At 32.2% G+C, this 12,853-nt stretch overlaps 1 protein-coding gene across 1 annotated transcript; it reads left to right on the top strand.

The window, feature by feature from the left end:
* The first annotated feature begins 5,873 nt into the window (after positions 1–5,873).
* Positions 5,874–11,019, top strand: LOC139989929 (uncharacterized). The gene is made up of 3 exons (XM_072008655.1): positions 5,874–6,011; positions 7,992–8,094; positions 8,801–11,019. The coding sequence occupies exons 1-3, from the start codon at positions 6,000–6,002 to the stop codon at positions 9,898–9,900; spliced, it is 1,215 nt and encodes a 404-aa protein (XP_071864756.1). The 5' UTR covers positions 5,874–5,999; the 3' UTR covers positions 9,901–11,019.
* Positions 11,020–12,853: the final 1,834 nt, after the last annotated feature.

Here is a 12,853-nt window from a genome sequence, read left to right as displayed (position 1 = left end):
AACGCAATATACGTACATCGATAGAAATCCTTCATTATATTTATCTAAATAGGAGTCAATAATGTAAGATGGATTATCAAGGAAGTATATATATTTAGATTATATATGAGATTATACATGGATTATACGTATACATATATAGTGTTACTTATTATATATACGTATCTATATTAATTTCAAAACAATAGAAGAAATAAATTGCAACTTTCTTTACTTTCACTATAGCAGAACAAATAGCCAACATATTTCTACTGAATTATAAGTAATCGACTTACATTTCTCACGTTTGCTTTGGAACCTGGATATAATGTTTTATGCATTTCTATAAATCAGAAAATTGAAATATGACAATTGTTTCTTGAGAATATAAAACCTTCTTATTAATGTTAGCATACCCTTACAACATCTCACAAAGTCAGTTTCTTCGCTATAACGAAATAGTAGTCAAACTGGGTTACGAAAACTCGATTTATAAAGAATGTTTATTGCAATTCCGCATTACGATTAACTAATCAGTATTTCACCATCAATCTGAGGTCATTCTATCACTACATTTTGTTCCTAAATTCGACATACGCTTCACAAGCGTATCTCTGGATATAACGAAATGTATTTTTACGATAGCCTTCTATAAATTTGTTGCTTTATATTTATGTTTGTTTGAATATCATAAAGAAAAGATTTCAACGAATTTTCTTCATTATTTATTTGAATATAAAAGACGAAGATATTTATAGATATGATTTTAACAAAAAGGGAGAGTTTTAAAGAGAAGCGAAGGAATGAGAGAGAATAGAAGGTAACATACTTTCAATTTTAGAATATCATAATGTATAGTTATTATGTTTTTCAATCTCGTTAGATAATTCGCCATGTTATGTATCTTTCTTAAGATGAAAAGTAGTTACACTAAGTCTCGCGTTCGATTACGTTTTTCGTAATAATATTTCATCATTTCATATGCATTTTTACATATACATTCTATACACGCAAAAGAAAACGATTAGTAGTTTTTCTTGTAAAATATGAAATTAAATTAGATCACCAATCAATGGAATAATTTTTAAATTGAAATTAGTTTTTAGTTCTAAAATTTCAATATTGATTAAAGAAGATTAGATATAGATAGTGGTATTAAAATATATAAAATTATTCTAGTTCTGATATTTTAATATTCAACTTTTTAAGAACCGTAGCAGGGAAATAAATTTTTTTTCAACTGTACTTTATCTTTCTGTTAATACATTGGTTTTATGAATTTACAAGAATCTCCGGATCCTCAAATCTAGTGTGTAATCAGCAAATTTAGTATAATTTCTGGCAAAACGTTTCGCAAGCATTAACTGAAAACACCTGCATAGTGATAGTGATAATGAAATAATTTTAAATTTATAGCGTGAAAAACGAAAGAAAAATTGCTTAGCTCCTTGTACTATTAATTAACTTTCTTACTATTATATAGCACACAACACAGTATCCTGTTACTTTTTCTGGTATTTATGATCTATTGATTGCCAAGATATTCAATAGTATTGCCACATATCTAGTGTACCTTAAATATATCACGAAAGATAAAGATACTAAACTGCATAATAAAGAAATTTGAATTTAAAAATACACGATTTTTCACATTTCATTTAGAAGATAATACACGAAATATTTACAAATTTATGTCGTAAATATAACATATATATTCTATTATATATTTAAATTATTAAATATATAATAATAATATATATAATATTATTATATTACTATTATATATATAATAATATATTATTATTACTACTATTATTATATTATTATATACAATAATATATATAATATTCTAAATAGTTAAATACATTTACAGAAACCATTCCTTCTTTGTCCTATGAGCATTCGCTTCTAAGGAAGCGCGTGTTTAATGCAGTGTCCAAACGAGCCACTTTCCATTTCCTTATAGGCAATCTTTAAGAGCATTTACCTCGCATCAAACAAAAAGGAGACAAAGAGAGAAACTACAGGAACAAATTATCCTCTCAGAAGTTATCTATTTTGTATACATATTTGTTGATTTATAAAACTGTTGCAACGTGTGATCGATATCATTTTTATTCTATCGTTAATTCTATCGTTTCGCTACGAGCCAATGCCAACGTTTCACAGTAATAACTTCTGATTTCTGCAATTATCAGAATTGACGTTCCTTCGGTTGCCGCGTCATTACTCTCCTTTCTTTCATTTCCATATTACTATACATCTTGGTGAGTCAGCCAGTCAACTTTTACAACATCATCGAATGAGATTTTGTTCGATTTGATCGACGCAATTATACGAAGCGTAATGCTCAAAGTCTAAGAATCATTTAAATAAAATATTTGACAAATTATTATTTACTCAAATATATACATAATACGAAAATTGAAAATTATGAAAATTTTCTTTAAATTAAATCCATTATCCTATTCGAAAGTACTGACTAAGATAAAAAACAATTTCTAGAAATGATTTAACTAGTCCTTATATAAGCTAAAATTACTTCTCTTTAATTATTTTCAAAATAGGAAAATAATAACTTCACTGAAATTCTCGTTATTTCAAACAAAATCTTGTGCTTTAATTATTTCTGTTTAATTAGGAAACCTGCTAATGGCGATGTTCCATTGCATAACTCCACTTCGATCAAGTAAAAATGTAATTTCATCATGCACGTGGAATGAAAAGAATCGCCAATTGTTTTAATATCCAGCAGTGAGCATCGAACAACCTTCTATTTTTGAGCAGTTCCGTGGAAATGTAGTTCTTACTTACGATGGACTTTCTCCGCCCATTTCCGCAGAATGTATCCTTTTTTCTCGTCAAGCCTTTCGAATATCATCGAAGAACTTTCCTCGCTGATGGTTCGTGCTGCATTTTTTGGTATGTTGTGGAACAAGGCATGCATGATTAATTAACTTCGCAAGATCAGTCTATCTTCCAACTCGATCATTCTGCTTTCTAGCTCCACTTGTTCCTTGGATCTCCGTAGCGTCGATTTTTTCAAACTCTATGGCACACAGAAGATAATCAAACGGAGACGTCGAATAAAATTTTAAAACATATTTATCACGTTTTAGGAAAAAGTGATTTTTCAGTAACACTGTTCCATAAGTTTCCAACGTTCAACGTGCTACTTGTGTTCAATATTATATACGTTGATTTTTAAAGGAATATCTGCGACTTCTATTCACTAAAACGATCAATGAGGACTGTAGAACGTTGCACTTTAAACGTTGAGCAAAATATGCTATATAGACTGTTTTCGAGGTTTCTATACAATTGATGAAAAGTTTGGAAAAGTAGCGACATTCACTGTGATGGTTTATTAATACAGCAGTTTGGCAATAAAATTATTGCCCCTAAGACATAATAGCTGTCATTTATATTTTATACGATTTTTGTATGAACGATGTATCTATAATTTTTATATTAATATCCGATTTTTAGTGTTCTTATCTTAATAAAACAAAATCTTCTCAGGACTAGCATGCATAGAAAGCTTTTGGTCGTTGGGCTTCTCAGTTTTCTCGGTAGCAACTAATCTCTACTCGATCTCCAGTGAAATTAAGCAATTGAGGGTGAAAATACGTGGAGTATGTAATTTATTTCATTTTTTCTTCCTGGATTGTTTGTTACAAGTGCATTGTGCTGAAGGTTTTTCTGTTTTTACGTAATGCATTCTTCCAACCTACGTGTAAGGGAACAGAGATTGTTTTATGATAAAATAGTTATGAATCTGTTATAAAAACTTCATTATATTTCGAAGTTAATATCAGTTAATTCCTGTATTTATATGTTTCTATCAAATATTATATCTAGATCGCGAAGCATATGCAAATTATGGTCTTAGATAGAGATTACATAAATCCCTATTAAATGGCGATTAACTGCACCAAGTACATTAGTTTGGATATTCTATATATTTTAGCCTATCGTATACATTTTGCATACTTTCGAATAAACGTAGAGACATCTGTGCTCTAATCCTAACTATATAAATATTACGAAATCAAATTTATAAATATATATAAGTACCATCTTTCTCAACTGACTATTGCAAAATGATGTTGCAATCAGTCGACTTTTGTATAATGGATGCAATAACACTTCATTGCCGTTTGAACGAGCTACAACTGTTAGTGTATTAATTATGAACATGCTTGAAACTGAAATTGATGTAAAGGAAAAAGATTACGTTCTTGGAGTTCTTTGGGTTAAAGCAAAAACTTCCTGCTTTCGTGTTTCTGTTTCTCTTGAGAAGTACGTGTCGTAATGATGGTAACGAGGATCAGGTAATTTCGAAAATTACCGTGATTTTTCTGGTCCGATAAAAAAAGTCGAGGTTGCCCCCTTAGAAGTCTGGTTTATGAGGTTCTTAGAGTTCGTTTAGAACGTATTATGGTTCCCTTCTATAATGTCCACATAATATCCTCTAATTTTGCGCCTTAGCTGACATTTTTTCACACTGATCGATTTAATAAATTTTCGCCTCGAAAACAAGTTCCGCGAATCGTGCTTTCGCAACGAGGGGGCAACGTTTCTGAAAATTGCGTTTAACAAGGTTGTCATCGAATATATTCGAATGTTGATAGGATAAGTACATGGAACGTGCTATACAGTGATTACTAAAAGCAGGAACTTTTTACTAATAATATATACCTAACAACATACCTGATAATAATATCAGTAATTTTACCAATTTGGAATTTTATTTTAATTTAAATTATACATTAACACGGCTCTACTAGGTAGTATTTGAAAGATCTTAAAATAAATTGATAAAAATGTAATACATGATAGAATGTATACATACGAGGATCTCAGAAGAGACTCGATAAAATCTTGTATTGAATGAAATCGATTGTACACGTATATTTTCACTGAGATACACATGCGTACACGAGAAGTGAGGATACACCTGTAGATCTTACGAGTCTTACAATTTACGGTCTGTCCTGTTGTATTTTTATAGTTGAAAGTTCAGGGATACAGCAGATACTTCATCCGAGAATGTTTCATTAAAGCTCGATAATTTTATTGCTACTTCGTATTATCGATAGCATATATAAATTTTTACTTCACTTTAGTAAATATTTTTGCGGCCATTATTAGGCCCCGCCAATAAACGTTGTTCGTACCAATTATGGAAGATCGTTTACACGTTATAAACATAGTTATGCACAATCTATATGCAAAGCAGTCGCTTACGACACGTATGACGGAATGGCTTTTGTTTTTCTCTTGAATCATTACATTCTGATTTGCAGATAACGAGACTTTGAAAGTCTTTGGAACTGTATTCTCTTTTTATTTTATTCCTTATAGAATGGCTCTATGTTTCTATCTATAATTAGAAACATTAGGTTTGTCGAAGAAGGATACGAATAACTTACATCCAAGTAGCTACATTGTTCGTTTCTTTTTCTAATTCTTATCATATCCTTCCGAAGAGATTTTCTAAAAATAGAAAAATATAAAATTATATAAATATATATATATATATATAATATATAATTTAGTGTGACCAAAAGAATGCAACAGAGGGGAAAATTCTTAAAAATTAAGTTAAATTATTTTGTTCGTCACTATGGTTCTCTACCTTTCTTGGAAGTATCATCAATGACAGACTTTACCGTCGATCGTCGTTCCTCCATTATTGTTCCCCCTATTGTTACAAATCTCGGTAACCTCGGACACCCCAGTGTCCGCAGCTTCTCAGATCGACTTTGTAACGAAGTTGCGCCAGCGACGCATTCTTGCAATCGGCCCAGATAATATCCCGAGGGCCTCGGTGGTTCGCTCGTTACCGGAGGCAGAATTACTTTAAAAGTAGGTAGTCACCGGCCGTCTGCTTAGCCGACCAATTACACCGGCTCGACTCCGAGTATATAGAAGAGCAACGGTAGCTCCGTCGACTGATTTCCGCTCGTCGACCCGCGAACCGAGCATCCACGTTCATCATTTTCTCGCAGCCAGCCATGAGACTTCGAGTGAGTGCATGAAAAACCCTTCGACTCTGCTCAAAATCGTATCATGGTGATCCTAGTTTTTTAACTTTATCTTCTATTTTCTATCGATGTTACATACAGCATATCAAGTGTCGAATATTTATATTGTTTCTTTACGATAGTCTTTGGTGAGTGACACATATGAGTTGCAGTGTGTTTGTGCTGCAAAGGGTTGTCAGTGATGGATCGCGATTTTACCGATACGTTGAGTCAATGAGTCGAATGTTTACGAAAAGTGAATACTGCTAGTTAGTTTTCAGGAACGAGTAGTTTCTTTTCTTGTTGCTTTTTATCGTGATAAGCTCAAGTAGGAAAAATAGCAGTGTCGGTATTATGGTAGAAAACTGTGTTTTGTAAACGCTTGGCACAGTCACTTGAATTTTTCATGTTGTTATCATGTTTGTGATTTTTTGACAATTTTAATTAATTTAATGAAACTAGTAAGTAAGATAAATTAAAATTTTTTAGACATTTTTTTAAGCATATGAATCCTCTCACGTAAATCAGAATTTGATTTATAGTTTAAAAGCCTTATTACTTTATCTGTTTAGGATCTTGTTAATTACAAATCTTCTAATAGTTGTAGGTTATTTGAAATTGAAAATTACAGTAAATTAGAGTAGTTTGAATTAGATTTATGATACATTTGTTACAACTAATTATTTCTAATTCATTTCTCTAAAAATGTATTCTTCTAATTTCTTCTTGGCGGCTATTCTGTTTCATGCATGTAAACAGAACCGTGAACAGAAATCGTGAATTAATTATGTAGTGGCTTAGCATTACGCTAGTTCAAGGTTCGATTCACTCATGCATGTTTCATATTCTAAACTAGACGAATTCTCGTTTTTAGTATTAATAAAAGAAATAAAGATTGATTTTATATAATACTATGATATATATAATATATATAATATGATATACTATTATAAATATTATAATTTACTATGCGTGTGTATGAAATATGATCATGTTATTATATATACAAAATTCCCTTAGAAAAACTAATTTTAAAAATTAATAATTTCATACAGAGTGAGATTCAATCTTGAATCACGATGATCTTGAATCGATCGTGGGATCTCCCGAACAGATTTCTTTTCTGAAATTATACAGTAAAATTTGATTTCAACGAAGTTAATTAATTTTGGAAGAAAATAATTATTAGTGAAAATAATTTCTAAAAGAGTAATGAACTTTAGCTCTGAGCAAAATTGTATGTACATATGTATATAATTTATCATGTAAAATTTTAGATATATATGTATATCAATTATTGATAAAAATCTTACATTTTACGTAAGATTAAAAATCTGAAAAATTACAATTAACAATGTATATAGCTTTTGAAGCTCTCACAACCAAGAAACATTTAAAATTCCGTAGCAACATCAACTGAATTACTCTAAACCACGAACATGCATAATTCATTCAGGCTAATCGGCGATCCAATATTCAAATTGATATTACGAAAGAAAACGTTTATTCGAGCCTAAACGTAGTCAGCCTTAATTTCCCACAGTTTAAAGTTATTAAATAGTCGTTTTGTGCGGTTCATAACGCTGGCGAACATAGTCTTAACTTTATGGTAATTTCGAATGATCACAGAAAGAGGTGAAACTGTTTGACTGCAACGACCCTCGCGTGGATCATTTTGTATAGCACAGAGTCGAGTTGATACAAAAGCGATTGCGGGACAAAGGCGGAAACGTTTCTGCTAGTCAAATGTTTTATTGAACAAAACGATCGTACGAATTCGCTTCCGGGTGAGACGTCGTCGGTGGCGTTGATTTCCAACGAGCCGCGGAGAAAGACGACCGTCTAGGAAGACTTTACTTTCTAACGAATCCCATTACCTATTACAGCATCGTTGCGTTCGTCCTTAGAGAAATGGAGAACCTTCACGAAGGTGGGGAGCCTTCTCATAAGCAGTAATTTATAGGCATTTCAATCTGTTCGCAGATCCTCTTTATCGTTTTGGTTTCGACGACGGTGGCGCAAGAAAAGAACGCGCAGCGTTCTGTTCGTACACCCCAGGCGCAAATTAAGTACCATGATCCAAATGGTGAGTAGAGCTAAGTTGAAAACTTGGACAATTGAATATTTTCTATGAATAATAAAGATCAGCTAGTCAGAATCGAAATTCTTTTTCCTGATTGAAGGTACGAACTGATCGTGATTGAGTTATTTAGACGATTGTCTTTGGTTCTAGAACAACTTAATTGGGTGTTACTAATGTACATATTGTACCGAGATAGAGTAATTGCTAGATAGTTGTGTAACTGTATATTGTTTGTTTGCCGCGTGTATTGTATAATTGATGTAATGATTATGTAATTGTTTTTGTAAGAGGTTTAGAAAATTTTAGATTCAGGAAGTGTCTTTTATTGAAGATGATTTGTGTATAAGGTTTTATTCATTGCTAATGAAGATCTGAACATTAAATATGTATATATTATGTGTGTGAGATGTAGTATTAGATTGGTGCGAATGAAATGTTTTTCCGAATAACATCGTAAGTTTTATTATATATAGGTTATTTGAACAATTTATCAATCTATACTGATCGATCGTGTAACGTAGATTTTGACGTACATAATTTGTATACATAGATAATTTCCGATTAATTGTAGCCTGTTGCTAATTATGTAGTTTGCTATTAATTTATTTCTTAGTCGCTATAAAAATATGCATTTGTGCGAATATCTGCAGATTGCTTATCGCACAACCAAAAACCGGTTACTAATTACCACGCGCATCTCCCTTTACAGGCCTGAAGGTTGATTGGAAGTTCTTCGGCGCGCAGAACCAATTTCATTCTCGCCTAGAAAATTCCCAAATCCCTCAACAACATGAATTAGCTCATGCTCAACAATCAATTCATCCTCAACAATCAGCTCATCCTCAACAATCAGCTCATCCTCAACAATCAGCTCATCTTCAACAATCAGCTCATCTTCAACAACCAGCTCATCTTCAACAATCAGCTCATCTTCAACAATCAGCTCATCTTCAACAATCAGCTCATCTTCAACAATCACACGTGAGTCAGCAACAATCTCAATCTGAACTCGTGCAAGTCGAACCCGACCAATTGGAACATAGATCGTACTTACAACATCATACTCAACCGGAACCTCAGCAGATTCCCAACCAGATACAATACAAGACATTCGCTCAACCTCAGCCTGTACAAGAACAACCAGATCCAAACCAACTTCAATACAAAGTCTATCCACAACCTCAAGCTGCGGTGGGACCTCAATCTGATCTCAATCAAGTTCAATACAGATACTCAAATGCTCCATCTCAAGCGAAACAAGTAATTCTAGAAGACTTCAAGTCACAAAGTATCCACCCTGATTCAGCCTCTTTCGCTTATCCATCCAATGCTCCAATTGCTCATCAATACGATCAGCAACCAGCAAATGCTGGTATTTCTCAATACGAACAAGAGAATTATGAACAAGAGGAGCAACAGAAATCCAGAAGAGACTACGCAGATAGAAGTTTGCAAGGCAAAATAGTGTACAAAGAGGACTACGAGCAACGAGAGCAACAGGAGCCACAAGTGGAACACATATCAGTTCCAGTCGAGAGGCTACCGCCGCCAATTCCTCAAAAATTGGTTATCGACAAAAACATGCCAATGGAGATCCAACAATTGTTGCAGTACCAGGCACGGTTACCATACGAAGTTATCGCGAATAGTATTTCTTACAAACCAAAGTCGTTGTTCTTACCGAAACCGTTTCCAGCTGAGACCAAAGGGCCATATCGGTATCGAAGCAAGGTTTATTACGTGAATAACGATCAGTACGAAAGCGAATATGGGACGACTAAGCCTGTTGAAGAAAGTCAGAGGCATTGAGAGGGCTGAAATATGAAACAAGTGGAGTTTATTTGGTTTATTTGGTGGACCGACGCGTTGAGATTGGCGGGTGGGGAGGATTGAGGGATTTGAGGAAAAGGGTATCTAGGGATAGAATTTGGGGTTTAGAGCTACTTGTAGTTGGTATGTTGGATTTTGTGACTGTTTAGATTTAGTTTGAATTCAGTGTTGGAGGAAATGAGGCAACAAACCGCTTTATTTTATTTTCGCATCTATTTAATTATTTTAGTTTTTATTCATTTAAAATCTGGAGTAAAATTGGATATTTTGTTGAATTTAGCATGAAACGAAGATTCGGAAATTCTACTTTTCTGTCGGTATACAGTGAATTTGAATAACTTATTTCATTTTTGTTACAGTTCTGCTTTGAATTATTTTTTATCGCTACAAATTTTTAGTAATAATTGTTTATAACTTTTATAAATTTGCTTACAGTCTCATTTTAGAATTTTTATGAACATATTCAGAATAAATGTGTGTATTAATGAAACGTTCTGTATTTTTTATATAATCTTTAAATAGAGTTGTGAAAAGATATTGTTTTGAAAAGATTACAGAATATCTTTGATCACGCTTGTTTTCAAAGTTATTAGTTATTTCTGATAAAATAAGTTGCTAAATTAAATTAGAATATTTTCCTCAAATCTTCGATTTTCTCCGTCGCACAGAAAAACTGCTGAAGATTAATATTCTTCGTCTTGACGCGTTAAAAAACAAAGAAAGGTTTACACTTTCTGGCTAAATAACGAAGTGTACTCTGGTAATTCTAACTTTCAACTTTAACATCTTTTTTTGTTCTTTTCTATAGCTTTAAATAGATACGATTATTTGTTAATCTTTCAATTTGGATAATAACTGAATTTATAAAATTCAATTTTATAAATTTTACTGTACGTTTAAAACAAAAATCATAACCATACTTATAGTGTATAAAATGAATTACTTTTAAAAGTAAATACTTTTTCAGACTTTCTTTACATTCCAACTAAAAGAATTAATCTCTACATAATTTATGTCGTTATACAAATCACACTAATTTAACAACTATAATTCATTAATTACAATTGATTGTAAACAGAAAATAACAAGTACAATTTTACTTTTATACAAAAGCTGTCTGTTTATTAACCTTACCGTAGTCCTTGAATCTTTTACTTCTAAAACAATCTCTAGTGTACAGTTGAAACAAAAAACCCGAAAACGCACAAATATTTTTTCATATTTTCCTGACATTTAATAAACCATTTAACTATAGAAAAACACGATCCTATCGAAAGTGATCTAAAAAGGATGTAGCAGGGTTAAAATAAAAGAAAGCAACTTCGCTCGGATACTTTCTATCCCACCAAGTCCTTCGTTTTATCGTGCTGGAACGTTTTCCCATACTGAAGTGGAAATCATTCTTCGTTTCCATGAAAACGTTTCTCGCGTGTCCGCGCGAGCGAATGGACGTGGCGTGAACGGAACTTCCGGCGTAAAAGTAACTCGACCGTGATTACGAAATGGTTATCGATCTCTCGAGAACCGCTTCCGAGCGGAATTTATTAAGATCGTAGCTCAAGGAAGAACATTTTCGCGGGTATTGCCGATCTGCTTGGTTACTCGTTAATAAATCTGCTCTCATTAAGTGTAACATAGAAAGTCAGATGGTTTCCACCTTTCTAATAAAGACGCGTGCTCGAACCACGATTATAGAAAGCGATACGTGATATCGAACGTTGATCGACAGATGGAAAATAAATACAAACGATTTGTTTGCATCGATGATCACAGGATCTATCGTATCGATATTTCTTGAGATATCAGATGATATTTGGATAGAAACTCGGACTTCAAGTTTCTGGAGTTTATGAACAGTGTAAGGAAGTAATGATACGTAATTCTTGGCCTCGATGTCGGTTCGTTAATTAGATAAAGAAGTGGAAATATCTGCGCGTAACGAATGTTCTAATTAGAAGACTTTTCTTTTTCCGATTGGAATTTGGTGAAATCACGTAGAATTGCAATAGTTTTTTTTTTTTTTTTTTTGATTAGGAAAGCAATTGAAATTTTTGTATCGTAGATTCTCTGACGGAATATATTAATTGTTTTCTTAGGTTTCTGTATGTTGCGTTTTATGTTATCGTATCTATTTTAAACTTTTTGGAGTGGAGTGTAAACTTTTCCAAACATAAGGAATATGATACTCTGTGACTTCGTACGTGTCGTAATTAAAGTGGTAATCAAAAGCTGAATTTATTTCATTAGATTTCGCAAGTAAAATACAATTGAATTACAGGAGAGATAAGTAACAGAAACGTAACCAATAATTCTGTAATAATATTTCTGAAAGTTTCACGTTTGAACGTTTTCTACTGTTAATAATTGTAATATATCTCAGTGGCTCTTTTTTGATTATCATTCGTAAAATAATACTAGTGCCGTTAATAATGTAATCAAAGTTTTGATCACCAAATTCTTGTAAATCAAAGTTTCAATGAATTTCAAAATATTTAAAAGTAAATATGAATCTGAATTTAATTACGACACTTCATGTTCGCCCGAGTTTCAAATAAAGACTAGCTTTAACAGATGTTTTCGTGTAATAAATAATTTTCGATGTGATAATAGAAGAATAAAAATAAACAATTTCTCTAAATTATAAACATTTGTTATGCACTGTTGTATAAAAGTAAAATGACGATTGAAGATTTCGTGATAACAATAAGTCAAACAAAATTTTCATGACCAAGTATAGCATTTCCAATATTGATCAAACATCTCTTAAAAAAAAACTGCAAACATATAATTAACTTAAAACATATAATGAAGTACACCACATAACCATCGACCTCGATGTTGAATAAATCCTCTCATCACTCAGCAAATTATAATTTATCTATCTGTTACCCTCGTTATTTGTTACACGGACGAAATTATAATGATTATAATT

This window comes from Bombus fervidus, chromosome 8 (genome assembly GCF_041682495.2).
Source record: "Bombus fervidus isolate BK054 chromosome 8, iyBomFerv1, whole genome shotgun sequence".
NCBI classification, from domain to species: Eukaryota; Metazoa; Arthropoda; class Insecta; order Hymenoptera; family Apidae; genus Bombus; species Bombus fervidus.
This window is presented reverse-complemented; position numbering and strand designations above follow the sequence as displayed.